General features: G+C 38.9%; 1 protein-coding gene across 5 annotated transcripts in view; it reads left to right on the top strand.

Moving 5' to 3' along the window:
• Shab (Shaker cognate b) overlaps positions 1-19,858 on the top strand; it is a 44,157-nt gene that overhangs the window by 19,694 nt on the left and 4,605 nt on the right. For 2 of the 5 annotated variants that reach the window (XM_076783640.1, XM_076783643.1), the window contains exons 5-9: positions 8,170-8,253; positions 12,829-13,089; positions 14,607-14,642; positions 16,093-16,317; positions 19,132-19,342. In XM_076783640.1, the coding sequence (XP_076639755.1) occupies positions 8,170-8,253; positions 12,829-13,089; positions 14,607-14,642; positions 16,093-16,317; positions 19,132-19,342 (817 nt within the window). Of the gene's footprint in view, positions 1-8,169; positions 8,254-12,828; positions 13,090-14,606; positions 14,643-16,092; positions 16,318-18,249; positions 18,517-19,131; positions 19,343-19,858 lie in introns of those variants that run through there. The other 3 variants (XR_013081805.1, XM_076783641.1, XM_076783642.1) reach the window with 3 other exon arrangements.

A 19,858-nucleotide genomic window follows, 5' to 3' on the forward strand; every position in this document is an offset into this window, starting at 1 on the left:
TTATCTTTGATGTAACATCTATACGAAGGAACGTGCATCCAATGATATCGTTCTTGTTTGGAATCTGTGTAAACGTGTTTATGTCGAATAGCCTCGGTACAAGTATCATTTCACACACGCCGTGCTGTGAGAACGAACTTGTAATGATAATTAAAATCATGCAGAATGACACGATGTACCCAAGCACGCCTAGTATGAACAGTCTTTCATTTATTTATTTTTTTTTTTTATATATATATACATATTATATATAGAAAGAAAGCACGTCGAGTATACTTCGTGATTTTGTCGAACTTTTACTATATTAAATGGAAATATTAAATATTAAATTTTTTAATTTCATTTCAAAGTTGACGAAAGGAGTAATAAATTATCTGGAGAACGGTTTGAGCAATATTTTTAGCAATCACAGCGGCTTAAGTTGAAGCTGTTCGATGTTATCGATCAGATAGCAAAGTATAACTTAACGGAAGCGTTTGTAAGTGATATTTATTGCCAGGACGCTGGACCGAGACGATTTGCTCGACGTGCAGCTTCTTATCTATGTGTGCCTGCTTGTTTTTATCGGGATACCAATAATCGATCGAGTGGTATCCCGTGGTGTTGTGTGCGACTTTCTTTCGTGGCAGCGAAATTGTTGCCAGCACCCCAAACGTCGATCTGGCACGAACGCGACCGAGTAAATATTTCTCAGGATCCGTTTGTCGATTCTGTCGGATAAGTTTCTTCCTGTAAACTTTTTTCTATTCCGTTACTTTTTGCCATCGGTTTCGCTGCGAAAATATTTGCTCGTCGCGACGCTGAAAGCATATACCGTGTATGCGAAAATATACGGAGCCGGGTTAAGCATCGTTTCCGATGAAATCATTTTTTTTCACACGTTTCTTCGCTAAATAATTCACCTAATATAAAAATGAAATTTTTTATTCAGAAACACCTTGCTCCGTATACTCGATGCATACAGTTTAACAAAGGTGGTGATTTTCTAGTGCAACATACTATTCTTCTTGGTACAAGTGCGTCTGTACCTACCAGTGCTGACATAACTGTTGCAAACGATAACGTATAACAGTGTACATAACTCACGCTGACATAGAAACTTAATGTTAACTCGTTTGGATTTGATTAAAGACACGTTTTACATCACTGTTGCGTAAGTTTCTCGTTTAAGTCTGTAAACTGCACGAGCTTACGTCGCGTGGATCGTGTTAGGTTTGTTTTGTACGGGAGTGCATTTTTCAATAAATTTTTCGCTGAAAATTGCAATTCGGTACGACTGCAGCACTATCGGGTACAGATGCGTCCGAATAAAGGTTTGCGCAACATTTCGACTTCGAACGTTCCACACGGTCGCGTCACTTTATTTGCAAATATATTTTAGCGATCGATTTACCGGTCTACACGATCCTGGGTAGATCGCATCTACACGATTCATTTTAGTTCGCGAGTGAACCGACGATCTGCGGAGCCCGAAAGAACGACATTAATTTTCTTCAACGTTTGCTTCCTCCTTTACTCGCCCACGCTATTCGAATATTCTATATCCCCCTAAACAATCGCATTATACCTTTAATTCGTCGAGTTCGTTTCGAACAAAATCAATTTTAAGACGATTTAAACAGTTATTATTCGGTATATAATATTGCCTCCTAATAGATTGTTGCAAACATACATTCTATATTATTGCTCGTGTGAACTATGCATTACAATTTTTTAGTTTATTTTAATGTACAAATGTTCACGTCTCGATGAATTAAAGATATCAAGAGTCATTGTAAACACTAATCCTCTCATCGTAACATGATTGTTTAGGTATCCATGACTCATTTTCCCCTCTACCCCTATTAACGAGGAAAGAAGTTGATGCTTCACTAAAAATCGAAGAGGCCTAAAGAATTATAAATTCGACTGTTCATGGCCATTTTCCTTTCCTAAATGTTATTTAATTATCGTTAACGTCACGCGATAGTCAGCATAGAATCGATAATCGGTAATGGAAGTAGGATACAAGTATAAATAAATGAGAGGATTGAGAACGTCGCAGGGATTAAAAGACAGTGAAGACATCGAGTACATCGGAGGATCAAAATTTTGTGTCGTCCAAATGCTTTTTCGTCGTGAAACGCGTCGGGCTAACGATTCGTCGACAAATTACATAATTTTCACGACTGACAGTGCTTCATTTGCACATTACTGCGGTCCTGGAATGCTCGCTTGTGATCAATGAATGTCCATTTTTTTTTTCTTTTTTCGTTTGTCATCGGTGATACACGATTCATAGAAATGCAAAGTACGTAATATAGTACGTAATACGCATATTGCACTAAAATAATTCAAAGCGTCAGACCACTGTAATTTTTGTGCCAGTCTGCACACATACACGCGCTGGAAAAATAGACAAGAAGTAGTGGTCGTTATGTTTCGTTAAATATTATTTATTCGTATCACATAGTGTTCGATGTTTGTTAATTTTTCTAACCACGTCCAAATTGATTTGTCGATCATTCGTCGTTGGTTGCCGTCCAAATCTCGTTCGTGTTTCAGGAATATTAATTTAAATCGTATTTTCTTCTTCCTTGGTTTCTCGCACACACGACCAATGCCCATAACTTTGCGCACTCAGTGTTTTGTGGTTTTTTGTAAGAAGTTGCTGTCCAGATATTAACGCACCGCATAGTCGAATAATTGATATCTATCAAATATTTTTAACGTAAATTCTAATATGACAATTTCAGCAACAGTTTCATTACGTATTCGATATAGCGTTAATTACGTTACTGGACACAATTGAACGATAGGATTGCGATTTTAACCCTTTTCGTACGAGTGGCGGCTACGGTCGCCGTTAAGAAATCATTCGCGAGGCCAATTTACGTCCAATTTGATCGCCCTGTACCGAAAGGATTAATTTCTGCAACGTTCCATATGGAATTAATAACCCTTCCACGGTTAAAAAGGCTGGAAATATTATTTACGGTCGTAGCTTCTATGCTTCTGGAAAATTCATTTTCCAGTACGTCGCGATCGTTAAATTCATTGGACTAAATTAGCAACGCGTGCCTCGCAATCCTATTACGTTTCATGCAGTTGGCTGCAATAATATCGTTCGTTTGTTTTCATTTTGCGCGAAGCAGAGAAGCGAACGTATTTGGCGCGCGGGAAGAAAAATTTGAAATCAGGCGAAACGCGACGAAGAGGCCGCTCCAATTCGACTTTGAAATTGCGAGAAATTATTGCAGGCAGCAGCGAGTTCTTTACTCGCGAACACCCACCCAAAATAAATACGTTCTTCAGTATTCATTCTTTCACATTTGGCGGTAATTTTCTGACGGATTTCATGTCGGTGTGTTACAGGCAATGTCCGACAGCGCGCATTGAACCACCATCGTTGAACAAAGCCGCCGAAACATTCGTCACACACACACGAATTAACCTGCTACTGTCGGACCTTGCCGAATCTCGTTCTCTTTCGCTGTTCCGTGCATCTAACAGTCGATCGATTAACGAACAAAAAAAAAAATAAAGCGAAAAAGAGGATCGAAATTTGACGAGACTCCACGAAAAACGTCCTCGATCGGTTCGATCCCCTCGAAACTGGGGAGGGTTTTAACGTTTCCCCCGGAAGTGATGCTCGAAAGTGATGCATGCCAAACGCTTGTTTCGCACGCGAAACGAGACTCGTGAACGCGGGGGGATCTTCCCATTAAAATGTCGCGCGTTCGATAAAGAGGTTTGCCGACCTTTCCTGGCAACGTCCGACATGATAGAATCCGCCATTCCAAGTTTTCGTAGTGATGGACGGCCACGAGAAAGGCAACGACAAAACGAGAACGACGAAGTGCGTAGGACGAGAAAGAAAATACGTGGTGGACGATAATCCGGGGTGTGTGAACCGCGGGGTACATCGACGTCGGACCTTGCCGTCCTCGATCCGAGAAATCGATTCGACTATCGAGAGACACCGTTTATTATATCGCCCGTAACTTCTCGTAACGCTCGTCTTTTCGTTCACTATTATTTGTTTCTCTCTAATTTCTATCGTGCCATGTCGCTTCAATGTTTTTACTTTCTTTTTTTTTGTCATCTGTGCCTATTTCTGTTCGAGACGCGTTCTTCATTCCGACACTTGCGGCTAGAAGACGCGTTGTCTCGCAGTACGCCGCCATCTTTCTCAACCCTTTCACTCATGACGTGTTCTCCACTAAACACAATTCAAATTCAACGATAAAAATGATCGAACAAGATCGTTTCACTCTTAGTTGATATAAACTAATAATTTTATTAACATTGCCATCGTGAAAATGTACTTTGCAACATTAAACATCTTCGATATCGTTCGTAAACAAACTTTATAGCTTCTCTGGAAATTAGAATTTGAATAAAAAATATGCAAACTTGACACTTATCTTAAATCGAGAGAATAATAATTATTATACCAAGATTGCGCGGCAAATTTTGAATCGATGAATCGCGAGCGAAAGGGTTGAGTTGATCAGGAAGTTTGTTGACTTGTTGGCAGCAGTAATTTTGATCATGCTGCGCATTCGACGGTGCATTCGAAACGCGAGCTATAGCCAGAGCATACCGTGCTCTGGATTAGTTGCTTCGTTGCTCGATCGCTTCTTAATCACGTACGACTAATTTGTATGATTGTAGACCGTACATTTTACTCGACTAGAGCAAACAAACAAAAAGAAAAAAAAAAAATGAAACGAAAACACCGCGAGCGTCTCGCTTTCGTGCACGTTATGCATTCGTTTTCCACTGTCACGATCTGCTGAGCTCGATTATCATCCATTGAGTGAGACGAATTGAACGGTAGTGCATACATGATATGTCGATGAAGAACTTTCTTTTAGCATTTTATAAATCGCACCGATAATTGCATCACACCTTAGTGTCGATTAGTTTAAAGACTCACTTATTCTCGTTTTAGACCCGACTCTCGAAGCGAAGTTATAGATGTCTTAGTAACTGTGCACGTCGATCAATTGCAAATTAGGGCTGGGACTTGTCTTCTTCGGCGGTTAAAATATGTTTCGAACAAAAGTCAAGTTTTTATGTTTGCAATATTTTTCGAGAAACGAGGACGATCGTAATTTTTTTTAATGGAATACCGCATTAATTCGACCATGTACGATGCAATGTTCTTCAAGCTCGTATAAAGTAAAGAAAAAGAAACAATTAAACTTGTATTTACTAATACGTCTTATTTATAAGGTTACGTAGTATCATCAATGTGACTTCCTCGTTCAAGAATGCATTTTTTAGCACTATACATTTTTGATGGCTTTTGCGAATACTATTAGTAACAGAAATATCCTGACAGTCAATAATAACACAAAACCAGTCACATTGAACGATCGTGCAATAAGATATATCAATAAGTGTTATATTAATAAATACAGTAATATTAGTAAACTATATTAGTAACTACAGTCCTTGAAAACCACTGTATTTCATATGGTTGAATGTGTCCTGACACACACTTTCATATCATATAAACAAACGTGTCATCTTCGTTTCTCGAAAAATACTTTAAATACAAAAAATTGTACTTTATTACGGTGGTTATAAAAAACCAGTAAAACTTATTCCTTTTCAAATTTTTCTGTATAAGTAACCATTTACGTGAACTAACAACCAAAACACTTTCTTATTTGAATAATAATCCCAGCCCTACAACAGATATCTCGCTCGAGGAACGCTGTTTCCGAGTTCCTAAATATCTCAACGAGGCTAACACGTAATATCTATCAGTTTCTCGCGATACATTAGACGATCCTTAAAGAAAAAACGCATAATCTTTCCGCGACATTCTTCATAGGCTAATTAGTACTAATTATTATTGTATATATCGCTCGGAACGTGTCTGGAGATGTTGAGAAATAATACGCAGAAAGTTATATTGCTGCTCAATTTACTACACAACGGACGATTTGAGAAACACGATTTACATTTATAACATACTCGGAGATCGATTAACGTTAGTAATTCTCATATACAATAATACAATAATGTTCGATAGATAGTCACGATTTAACGGTGATTAAATTGTTTCGAAACCACTGCCTGTACATGTACATATATTGTATTACATATTAATAATATCCGGCTGTAAGGATCGAATAATCAAACGTAGAGTATCGTTGGATCATTTTGGCAGTTTTATCGTTTACGTATCTGGCATGATCCTTCGGCTCGTGTTTAATTGTAATACGACGCCGGTCAAACGTCCATTCTAATATTAGGAAATAAAAGAAAATTCTACTTGTAATCGAATAAAATCAATTTTGAATCCGATCAAAAGGTTTATGATTCGACGGATTATATCTGCTTAATTCGACGAAACCTCGAAGTTGGTCCGTCGACGAGCATACGAGTTAGACCGACTTCGAGGGCGAGATAATACGAGATGAAATCGTTCGAGTATTTAAACGATAAGAGTGGGGGACGTCTTATAATTGCTGTTCGACAGAATGAAATATCCGAACTCTCGACGGTTACGACTTCGAGGATTCTTTAGACGCTTTTTTCTACTTTACGGTAGATAGTTGATCGTCGATACTAATGGGTTTTCGTTTTTTCTTTTTAGACGCTGAACGAATTTTATTAATTTTCATATTAGCCCTTTCAGCTCTGAAGCGATTGATAAAAGTTAACGTAGGAACGTTTTAACGAACGATTCGGATCTCTATGAGCAATTTTTAGTGGGTCTGAAAGGGTTACTCGTGAAGACATATACAGGACAGCAGGTTCGTGTAACGGTTCGCTTTGAAAAGTATGTGCGTTCATTACACTTCGACCTAAGTAACGAAAAGCAATTGTGACGTCCGTCCACACACGACAATAGTTTATTTCTTTTCCACTACGATGCGTTTCACTGTCACTCGGTTTACATACCTCGATCAACACTTTCTATTACACGTCACGTATCGCAAATTTATAAGTAGTGGTATCGATGATTACAAACGAACGTTTCTAAGTGCACGTTATCAAAGTTAAAGCAGAGTTTATACTGTGCAACAGGGTTGTCCCATCTTTTAATAGCCAAATTTTGTCAATATCTATAAGTTTTAACAACATATAATCTGATTTATTCTTGGCAGCCATGACAGTTTATACTTCCTCATAGGAGCCATATTTCATTCGTATTTCTAAAGCTTTAAAACCTACGTTTATATAACAATGTTTCCTTATTTTGTCCTACAGAATACATTAACAAAGTTTGGTTATTAACATTTGGTACGTAACATTGTATAGTATAAATCTGGCTTAAATATTTTCCTTTTCCTTGGTTCCAATTTTGTCACGACGAGGCTTAGAAGATACATTAGAGACTACCATCGCACGCTTAGAGTAAGAAAATCACGAATACCACGATTTATGAACGAATCTACACGTTACACGTTTCCTTTCTTCAACAAATTAACACATTTACCTTTTCACCCTTAGATACGAGAAGTTTCTCTCTCTGGCTCCACGTGATCATACGTTGCCTCGTTTAAGCCTTTGAAGCACCGTGATCAAAGGTAGTCGCTTTCTGCGCAAAATTACACAAGGTCGGGGGAGAAAGTCTTTGCGGGAATTCGAGTATAATTTATTCGATCGCGACTGGAATTAATTTAGTAGCCTTTCTGTATTAACGAATGTTAAAAAGTCGAATAAACTAAATGAATTTCCGTAAGACTTCGAAACGTATCGCGACAAATTTTCATTGCGAAAACTTTTATTCGAGATGCGGTTTTTATCGGTTAGAGAAACGATAATCACGTATTATACGAAAGTTTTTTTTTTTTTCTTGAATGCGTGCTTCAAAGGATTAATTACATGTTCGCTCGCTCGCGAAGTGCTCGAATTATTTCGCATCGGAGCGCCCATTATAAATCATCTCCTTTACGGTAACGCAAGTTCTTGTCGGAGTGAAAGAGCCCTAGTTCGTAAAGTTCCGCTCGCGTACTATTAATATCCATTCGACGTGAAACTACCGTACGCAACGCGGAAGTTCATTTACCGGCGTTACGGGTTTGTATTCGCGATGAGAAAAGGAGAGAATTCGGAAAAATGAAAACGTCGATCGCGAAAGAACGAAATGATCCGATCGCTTCCGACCGATGAGCCGTGTGTTAACGTAAAGTAAAATAGGAAATTGTGTGTGTGACATTGTAGGATGAAGAGAAAAAAGACAGCAGAAAATTCGAGAAAAATGATGAAATACCTAGCGAATTCGAGTGTTGCTTTTGTACTACGAAGGTATTTACGATCACTAACGTTCTTCCTTAGGCGGCACTACATACACCAATGGGCTGTTCGAGAGAATTGGTATCCGAGGGGACCAACTTCATCTTTGATTTTCATGTACACCTTATTTTCTCATTCGATTACTTTTTTTTTTTTATTGTATTTTTACTTTACGATCCAAATGCTTCGACTAACGGTCCGATCGAGACCGCGATCTCTCGTTTCGTCCCCTGAGCTTAAACGTTTGTCTGTCCGCCATTGTTTTCGTACTACGGCCGATGCACGGTTTTCATATATATAGTCCACTGGGTGTATGCACTGCCTCCCCCACCTCCCCCGTTCACCTTCAACAGAGCACAACTTTTCCATTGACACGATACCAGTTCATTCAAAGCTTTAGACGCAACGTAGCTCGTCCACTAATTTCATTTGCGTGTAAACTCGCAGTTTTGTAGGTCAAGGCGCAGGCATCGTTGTTCACGGCAATCGCGTTAGAAGCGAAATACGATGCTTTTAGCTTTGGCCGCGCCACCCTTTCACTTAATCCTAAGTAGAGTACTATAGTTTCCCGCCACGAAAAAGTCTATCCAGTTCGGTAGCACGTTAAGTAAAGGGTAACGTTAGCAATTTCTCAGATTTACTTTGTCGCGGACGAATCTCGATGAGATCTTTAACGACGGTTCTCGATCTCCTTTATTCGCGTTACTTATTAAACAGAGTGGTTCTCTTCCATCTTTTCGGGAAGCTCCTCGTTCGATTAGCTCGAGCAAGCACTGTGGAACTTATTCTTTATTTACGACTCCATTGAATGTCAAACTTTGTTGTTATAATTTATTTTATTTCGAGTTATAATTGGCTATTTATGTGGCTCTTAATTTGCGTCTTTCTGACCACCCCTAAAGAGTATGGCTGCCACTAAGAATCTCTGGTTTACAATGTATCAACTAGTCGGAAGCAAAAGCTAAACCCAATTACTAAACGTGAGGTTTTACTGATCCTATCGGTGTGCTTTCAAGCGTGTAATCTCCAAGTATCTTTAACGTAACTTCATTTTGTTCCGTTCTATAAATTCCACAGGGTCTGCTCGAAACACACAAATTTCTCCACGGTTCTATGACATTCAGTTAATTTCGCTCGAGTTATTAATAGAATCAAGGACGAGACATTTGAAATAGTCTCCGATTCGATCGTTAATTACCAACCCCTCGGTCGAGTCGATTAGGAGTTTATCGATCACGTTACAAACTGGATACACTTATCGTTGGGTATGTTACAAGTACTAGGTACCTGCGAATTAAGTTTCGTTTACTATACAACCTCTTTTTTTTCGAACCCAAACAGCACAAATGAAAGTTCCACATTAAAAACGTTCCATTATTATAGTCGAAGATGTTTCCACCGATCGATTGTACGTAACATTTAAGAATGCCTGCGGTCAGTATTTTTCCTAATAACTTTATTAACTGTATACCACTTTCGCGTGGCTAGCATAACCGTACTAACCGTTTTGAATGTCTCTTGGCAATATTAATAAAATTTCGACGCTAACGCGAAATTTTGCATCGGTCGTCGTCGGTATAAACAGCGATTTTTTTATTTCGGACGCGCCTGGTTACCTTAAAATTTATTCGCAAATGCCTACTACGTATTTTTATACGAATCGATATCTCTGACGGATAATTTCCTGCTTTCAATTTTAAAACGAACGCCAAGTTCGCACGCTAGATTCGTGCATGAACTGCCCCACTCGACCCGATCGTTTCGAGCGGTCGCGGAACGCGATTACTCGTGTTAGAGCAATTCGTTTGCAAGTCAAGAACGATTAAGACGGCTGTCTCGATGCGTGAAACGGCTGTTTCGAGCGGTTCCTCGGCCAAGAAAATTCATTGCGACGATGCATTTTACGTACAACGTCGTTTTACAAGTTGTTCATCCTATAGATAAGTATTGTTCTGTTTGTAAGATGCGTGACTGTTCAGCGATCGATCGTTGTGCCTGTCACGACGACGATATTGCGAAATCACTTTTAAATAAATAGTAGTATGGTATGAAAAGACGCTTGGATCGCCTGAAGAAAATTAGTCTTTTCGTAGTCTCTTATTTTGTACGTTTTTCTCCCGAAAGCAGAAAATTATTTTGAACATAATACTTCTATTCATACGACGACTGGATGCCCTCAGAGAACGACGTGGATTTACTAACAAACCCTTGAATCTTTCCATTAGTTCGTTGGCTGCATAGAGCAAAAGACACGCACACTCTACACTTTCATTCATCTCATCGTCGTACGTAGCATGATCGGATAATAATATATAGGTACATAACGATCTAATCAGTAACCACTACGTAGAATCGTGTTTCCCAGCGTTATTAATAGCGGTATTAACCCTTTGACTACTACTTTGAAACCAACGAAAAATCTCGACCACGGTAATTCAAAAACTTTTCGAAACTTTAAACGTATTTGGAGCATATGTATGCCACTAACAGATATATTCACGATTGTTTAATAATTCATTTTTCGTCCATAAACTTGACTCTAGTAAATTATTACAGTTACAATAAACACTGTATCTATCGTTCGTAAATATTTTATTGATAGATTACTCAATTGCCTTAAAACTATTACTATTATTAAATATTTTACAGATAGAAAACAGGTGAAATTCCCTTTTATAGTCAGAGGGTTAAAGCAAGTTAATCGATGAATTAATTTAAGCAACTAAAATGGCGACGACGATGACGAACACGATTCTGCGGTCATGACGTTAATTCGCTCAGACTTATCGAATCTCTGCGACCTAATTTTATTCGGGCAAGTACAAAGTTTGCGCGAGATAATGATATTCGAATATTTTGCGCGCGGAGTTTCGATTCAGCTTGATAGAGAGCCATCGAATTTAACGATTAACTTCCAAACGGCGTCGTGATCGCGCAAGCGCGTGGCCGAATAAAAGGCAATGCTCGAATTTCGTCGATAGAGGAATATTTAATACACGTAATACACAATCGTCACTTTCCAATTTCCACATTGTACCGTTTCTAATTCGAATTCGCCGACACTTTGCCTTTTTCATCGTCGTATTCGAGTAATCGTAGCAGCTTGATTTCGCGACAGAGAATCTGTAACACGGAATGTAACGCTTTCTTCGACGAACGACTCGTACTTCTGGGTCGTTTAAATCCATTATACGATCGAAAACCAGAAGAAGTAAATAACGATTCGATGGAACGTCTCTGATAAATTTTAATCGTTAAGACTCGTGGCTCGATCCGATTCTCGTATCGCGTAATGGATTTCGCAATACATGCTTCTTTCATTTTTCATCCTATCAGCATGCGTTGTTTAGAAACAATAAAGACTCAAATAACAAGCACGACAGAAAGCATATAAAGGTCTTGCAATGATCATGTTATGTACAATAGCGTAACTACTGCATCTACGGTTGTTCTGGCAAGCTTTGGGAACGATTAACAAGTAGCGAACGTTATTTTCCTTAAGTTTCGCACCTTATTACAGGCCCGCGTATACAGGGCGTATGAAAATGTTGCGATTCGACCGTCCAGGGAGGATTCTACGCCTCTGAATTTTTTGTATAATCATATTCTATTCACCGGGATCACAATCTATTAGTTATAGAAAATAGTGAGAAAGTTATATTATTATTTAAACCTTGTAATATTTACATTTATAATGGAACACCTGATCTATGTTATCATTTGACTATTTATTAACACGGAGTTTATTGGTTACATTATCAGCATCTCTTGATTAGAAAATATAATTAAAATCTCTTCAGATCTAGAGGATTAGAATCCTTCCCTCGATAGTAAAGATGTAACATTTTTATGTACCCTGTACTGTCTTCTTCTAACCTACTTTATACGGTCGTGCAAATACATTCTGGACACATCAGGCGAGTATAATAATACGAATGTAGAAATGCCACGTCAAATAGATTCGATTACTTAGAGAGCACACAATGATTTTTCTTCTTTTCCCTTACTCTTAGAGCGTAGCACACGAAAGATACTATTTTCTTGATTTAACGAACGGGCGCGGTTTTCGTCGTTCACAAATTTATGGCAAATATAAATTAATAAATGTAACATCTTGCACAAACGAAGTTTAGTAGCTCACTTTTAACAAATTACGTTTCTAGTGATGATTTTATATTAGATTCATCAGTAAGTCCTAGTCACTTTTCAAGTAAAAGATACAGTATTCAATTTTAGTGTAGCTAATATAGTATAGTGCATGTTTAGCTATTCGATGCCATCATCCGCAATATAGTAAAATTAAAATATCTTGCGAAGTAACGATCTTTTGCCGTAAATGTACAAACGTGGACCAAAATGGCCGCTGAAAGATTACTGTACAACTTCCTTTCACAAAGTCACGATAGTCCAAAAATTTACAAGTAGCCTGATCAGTGCCTAGAGCAAAGAAAAGAGAACATTTTATTAACGAAAGATGCGCCCGTTCGTCGAGGATTTTTTTAGGATCAGATTCGTGTCGAAGGCGACGCTTCGAACGGCGAATCGTCTTCGACAAACCGAGACTTTTCACGTCGGTCGTGTTTCTAGGAATACAAAGACTTCAGAGACGCGGAAAATATAATGCCGTTGGCGACCAGCGACTTTCGTAACACCATCTGCCAGGAAATGAGATCGATGCGATCGGGGATGTCGATAGAACAGCCGGTGCAGTCGATCTTCACCGAGGCGAAGACGTCCCCGGGCCAGGCTCTAGAGATCTTGAGCTACGGGAGACCGTACAACGAGCAAGGCAGCGTGGATAGCTCTGACACTTATGCCAGCTGTCAAACGCATCCGTCTCAATCGCAGGTACTGCACGGAATCGATACTCTGCGAATCTAGCGAACTTACCGGTTAGTTTCCAGTTCCCAGAGTATCCTGAACGGTAGATCCAACGTTGCTCCCTTACCGTTTCTTCATTTTATTTCTCCACCGACGACGATGTTCGAAAATAGCCATTTCTGGTCCACGCTGGAAAAGAAAAATTGATAAAAGCTTTTATTACCCAACAACCCCCTAATTTTGTACGATCAGGACACAAAAAGTTGAAATAAATACGCGTGAAAGTTGTGTTAGATCGAGTAGTCGTCTAATTAATGTGATTTATCCTCGGCTGGTTCGGATGATGGTTCTGTTTCTGATCTAATTGCAGAGTGGAGGTACGCAAGAGGTTAACGAGAGCACCTCTCAACCTATTCCCCCTCACGATTTTAACCCACTTTCGCAGAACGGTAGATTAGAGACTGCTGCTACGTGAAAAATATTAGTAACGTAAATTGAGTCGCTTTTTCCCAAAAAAAACGAAAGCTACAACGCGACTGCAGCAAGGAAGCATTCGTTCTGTGTGGGTTTTGTGGCATCGCGTGTTTTTATATTCCGTGCATATCGCTAATGCAATTGTAAATGGGTACAATTAGGAAAAAGGGAGAAGTGCATTAACGAGATTTGAACCCGCAATCACAACTACACGAACCTTTATGATAATTGCTTCACGATTATTTCGATGGCACAAATTGATATCCATAATTACGTATGTCTCCAAAATTACCGAGTTAGTAGCAACAGGATACCTGTGAACTACCGTTCCGCGAAAGTAGGTTGAAGGAGAATAGATTGAGGCTTCCTTCGTAACTGCCAAATAATAGTTTTCTAATTATGAAAAAAAAACATTTTTATTTTTAAGGTGTTAGAAAGCTCCTTTTTTCTTAAAAAATTGCACCATTGATATTAATTTCTTTTTATTTCCATTTATGTTATTTTTGGATGGCGTATTTTGATAATAAATCTTCTCCCGTGTTACAAAGTATTAATAGATCTCGAGTCTTCCGTATCGTTGTATGCTTTCTTTATTTTAATGTTGCAGGGACACTCTTGCTCTATTTTTAAAATTACCAATTTAGTTATATTTAGCTCGAACGTGCCTAGTCGCTGTTTCGAAATGCTCTTTAAGTCCCAAAATTGTATCCGAAACGATGGGACGACTTTGTCCAAATCCTTCCGCGTAGAATCCTTATTACGAAGCATGAAATTAATCTTACAAATTATATAAACGTGTGTCTTTCCCGACGAACAGCAAAAATGTCCATTCTCGAACATCGTTCTTTATCACGCATAATGCAATGTGACTAGATTTATTTGCATATTTTGCACAAAGCGTTATTTTAATTATCGCCGTACGGGTATCGATTCAGTACGTACAGATTTATCATAACTTTCTGTGCTGAATGTTTTCTTTTCCGTTATAATGCAATTCTCTTCCTTCATCGATAATTTCATAGAAAATTTTTTTCGAAACGAATGGCGAGAACGAATAATAATTATTATAGGTTTCTTCTGCTGGCCATACGGCGGATAACAATAAGGTACAATATCTGTGTTTAATTAAAAGTCGTAAAAAGAATCTTCCAACGAAACGGAATTTTTGTTTCGATACCTATCGTCGCACGATGAGTAGTTGATTAATTGTCGGGGTGTTCTGATGTTAGTCGTTTAGACGGAGACATGTCTTCTATGTAATAGTAAACGTAGCATCGTGAAATTTCGTGTTAGGCGATCTAACGAAGGGATTAGGCTGCGTTAGTGTTACAGATATGTTTTAACCCTAATCCTACTGGAATGTCACTTGGGGTGACAAATTTGAATAATTGTAGGCTCTGCAAGTTAAATATTAGTGACTTTAAATTTTCTTCTGAGTGTTAAAAGAAATACTAAGATAGAAAAATATTTATATCACAGGAAGGATTGATTTCTGTATATTACAAACTCTACAGTGCCTCAAACTTGGTATCTGCTCCAAAGCCACATTCTCGTAGGATTAGGATTCAATTTAATACAAGGTTAGTGCACACCGGGTATAACAATACACCGAATGCATAGTATGTTTTAGCAGGTGTTTATACACAACATACACTACTCGTTGCATATGCAAATATTGATCCAAATCGGTACCACAAATGTTGCTCGATCCTTTTGTCAGAGAAGAGGATTCAAGATATGCTCCTTATAGAATTAAGTTTAGTTTAGAAACTGTTTTAGTTTAAAACATCCGTAGCCCTAGTTTTAGGATCCATTTGATTTCACGAAAGTATGCATGTGGTGCAGAGTACGAACGCGTATAATTTTTGGAAGAAAATAATCTGGGAACGGCGTACCTTCTCTTACTTTATGTTTAATTAGTTTCGTCAATGTTTGGTACATTTCAACGTTTGCCACTATTTTACTTCTTCTTTGCGCTTTCTGTCTCTCATACAATCGCTTCAACATATTTCCCAAAAGAAACAAGTCCGTAACAGTGGTTAAAAATTTCTAGCGCAATAAACGTCGCGATGAAAAGTCGTAGAAAATATGTATAGAATTTGGAGCTTGCGTAAGAAGGAACATTGTATCTAGCCATCATACGTAATTACAGTAGTGTATTAGAGTAATTACATTTAAGCTAATTGCGTGTAAAAATAGTATCTCCATTTTTTGATATTTCATATAATTTTCCTGTACTGAAAAAAATATGAAACAAACAAGGAGATCGGACATGCGATTTTGTACATTTTTAAAATTGATTTTTTCGAAAGGTTTACGATTTATTTTTCCACGAAGAATGGTCTCCTTGGTTGCCTATCGTTGATTCTGGGACACCCGGTGTACGTCCTTCGCAAATAAATTACTACTTTCTCAGAGCGTATAAATACACGTATCGCAGCTGAAGGGTTAATAGCCTGATTTGATTCGATCTTATAGGGGATGATAGGGTACCTTGGCTGTTAAGGCCCAGCATCCGGCGATCAACCGGCGTAATTTAATTGCGATACTTCGCAGGGCGATCTCACCGAGGAGACGGACACTAATAATCTCTACGTGAACCCCCTGGAAGCTGCGGAGAAGTGCGGAAATAGGGTAAAGAAATCCGTTTCCGGCGAGGTGAACCGTGGAGACGCGTCGCCGAGCGTCGAGTCGCTGAAGGACGTTCGACCGTTCAACGAGGGTAGTAAAGTTATCCTAAACGACGCGGTGCCCAAGCATAGGAAAATTCGTATCCAGCAGGTGGGTCTTCTTGCCTCGTTCTTTGTCGATGCCCTTTGCGATCGTCAACCTTTGCACGGGTGTCCGTGTGAAAATAAACGCTGTTCCATCCATCCGTGGAATACGAGGACGCTTTAACCCTTTAGACACTAACGGTGACTATAGTCGACCATCGTTGCACGCTCGTTGTATCCTATCGGTGACTATAGTCACAAATATACAGGGTGTTCGGTCACCCCTGGGAAAAATTTTAATGGGAGATTCTAGAGCCCAAAATAAGACGAAAATCAAGAATACCAACTTGTTGATGGAGGCTTCGTTAAAACCTTATTAACAATTAAATTGAAAAGTTTCAAATCGTTCTGGAGAAATTATTTTCGGTTGCGGGGGTCAATTACAATCATTTTTGGTGAATACACATATCCCCGAAATCCTACCCTCCTTCGAGAAAAAAATTCGGCTAGGTGGTGAAATTTCTCGGCGAAAAAAAAAAATTTCAAATCGTTCTAAAAAAATTATTTTTGATTGCAGAGATCAATTATAATCATTTTTGGTCATTAGACATACCCTCGAAATCCTACCCACTTTCGAGAAAAAAATTGAGTATTGGCGGAACTTCAAACGTTAATAACTTCTTAACGAAGCCACCATCGACAAATTGGTATTCTTGATTTTCGTCTTATTTTGGCCTCTAGAATCCCCCATTAAAATTTTTCCCAGGGGTGGCCGAACACCCTGTATAAAGAATTTTTTAAATTTCATTATTCCCGCCTTTCTCTCGTGAATCGTATAGGGTGTCCCACGCAACTGAAAAAAGCTACATCTCTGAAACGATTAGGGATAAAAATAGCTATCATTGAAACTTTATAATTTTGATTGCACTGTTCGATGCAATTTTTTAATCTATGCAAAATAGTTTATTAAACTATTTTGATGTACTTTGCAGATACCATAGGCTATGTAAACATGGTCTTTCTTACATTACTATTGAAAGTCCTCAGCTACGTTATTTTTATAATACTGATACAGGCGTGTTTAATTTTTTAATTTTTCGAACACGTGGTGCCTGGACCCTGAACATGCATGATGAATATTTAATGTTATATTCCTCTGTCACTATCTGTGGCATCCAACCCTATGTTCAGGTAACAGGAACGTTTACAAGGCATCGATACTGAGACCCGAAACAGCGAACGCACGATTTTTCTTAAGTTATCGTGACTTTGCTTTAAAAACGCTTTCATTATCTTTTACATTTCTGCAACGCGCGATAACCAACACGAAACACCCGTGTTTCGTTACTCGACAGCTTTTTAGGTCATTGGAATTCACGAATCACGCTGTACGAAATTCTTTTGCACTTTCTTAGATCTCTGCAGTGTAATTCCTTCGACGAATCTTGACGAATCGATGCTTAGCTTACATTCGCTTGAAATACGTTCGAAAGTTTAAAAAATAATTTCCTTTTTCATTCCATTGTCGTTGAATTATTTGTTATGCAAAATGGCTAACACAGGTTCCAGCGGTTTTTCGTATACTGGTAGCGTAGATAAAAATTGCGGACATAATTCCTGGAACTGCGGTGGTCGTGATAAATAGTCTTCGTTAAGCTAGCCATGATAAACGGTACTAATTAAGGCGACGAAGTATGGTGTTAATTAATGTGAATAAGTAACGCGCTTTGCATATAAAACGATCTATTATTCGCGAGGATAATAAAATTTCACGCTTGCATCGTAAAATTTTCCAGACATTCTTTCAGAAAACAGTACAAAAATCATTCTTTTCTTTTAGATGCCACCTATTGAACATTTTCCACGCACGCAAAGCTTGTTCCGTTCCGTTTCGTCTGCCAAATATTGTCTCTCGCCACTTAATACGTTTTCTGCGCTAATCAGGAGTACAGTTTGAATTGCACGAGCTCTGACGGCGGATCATCACTGCTTTTTTCAGTTTCACGAACCGTCAAGATCGCAAACGGAGTACAGTTGAACAAATCGCCGATGGCGATACGTACTATTACCGAATGTCCCGGTGCTTGCCAGAAGGGGGTTGCACACACACGATCTTGCACGCAACCGTGAGCAAAGAAAAGACAGAAAATACAGAGAGGGCTCGTTTGTCCTAGCAGATTACCCGGGGGCCGTCCTTTCTCTTGATTAAAAGGCCACAGTTGCAGCGTGACCGACTTGCCGTACACGTTTCGGAGAACGATTTCCGGTATCGTTGATTTTGCGTCACGAACACTAACGCTTCAATAACGCTCCACGTTCATCGACACTGCCCCGCTTGTTCGCCATCCTGATCGCGTGCATTATCCACTCGACGCACTCCTTTCACCCTAATCTGTACATACACGAAAACTATACGCATCATTCGGCAATTAAGAATAATTATCCTTCAGGGGTGTGCTGGTAACTCGAACCTCGTGTTAAAACAAAAACGTTCGCATTAAGCGATTAAGAAGATGTCTATTTTTTTTACGATATTATCCAATAAACTGAAAAGGCTCGTAACATTTTTGTGATCCTAAAGTTGTTATAGAATCGTACAGTTTTTACGAACATAATCACTCATCGTACCCACTAAAAGAGGAAGCTTGTCATGTTTGCTCGTGATCGTCCGATTTTCTTCATTCTGGATCAGAAAGGACTCGTAGAGCGTCCCTATGAGTGTCTTTTTTCTTTATTTATTTTCTTTCTTTGTTTACCACCGCGGGAATCCTATACGTCGCTTCTGTTGATTTCTCGAGGAGAAATGGAAATGTGTGCATTTGTTGCGTGTGTTAACGAAAAAAATGTTCGCGTATTATTTATACCGCGCGGCTGATTGCAGAGCGTGAGACTACGCACGCAATTTATCAGCGACCAGGAAAGCATAGGGGGTCGTAATGTCACGAAAGAGGACACCGCGGAAAACAACAATTATTACGGAGGGCTCCGCGGGGGCAGACCGTTCGCAACGACCAATAGCAGCTTGGCTTCAGCCACCAGAATCCTAAATCATCATCTGTTTGGGTCCGGCTGCGGGCCTAGACACTATACAGGTGGGTGGCTGTCGTTATTTCTAAAACAATCGTTTCCTCGAAGAACACGGAAACGTAGACCCTTCCCTACACTAACGATAGGGTAAATGCATCTAATTTAGCATAATAATTTCATCAAATTATCGATAGTTGTATTAATATCCCAATATCACGTCGTCTGGGGCAGGATCTGCTAGGATGCGAAAAAAAAAATTTTAATTCGTTCTGGAAAAATTATTTTTAGCTGCTGGGGTCAATTACAATCATTTTTGGTAAATACACATACCCCCGATATCCCACACAGTTTCGAGAAAAAAATTCCTGACCGAAAATGTAATGTGTACATTGGATATGAGGTCTACTCGTATACCCCGTCTGTGATATTACAACTGTCTTCAGAACCTAATTTTAATAATTTCCGCAGTACATTTCGCGTAACATATCGAATCCTCCACTGAAACGCGTTTAGTGGCTTTGAAAACTATTCGAGTCACGTCTACCTGTCAATTCACCTTCCATATCGATTTCTCTTATATT

This window comes from Colletes latitarsis, chromosome 2 (assembly GCF_051014445.1).
Source record: "Colletes latitarsis isolate SP2378_abdomen chromosome 2, iyColLati1, whole genome shotgun sequence".
In the NCBI taxonomy this organism is placed as follows: domain Eukaryota; kingdom Metazoa; phylum Arthropoda; class Insecta; order Hymenoptera; family Colletidae; genus Colletes; species Colletes latitarsis.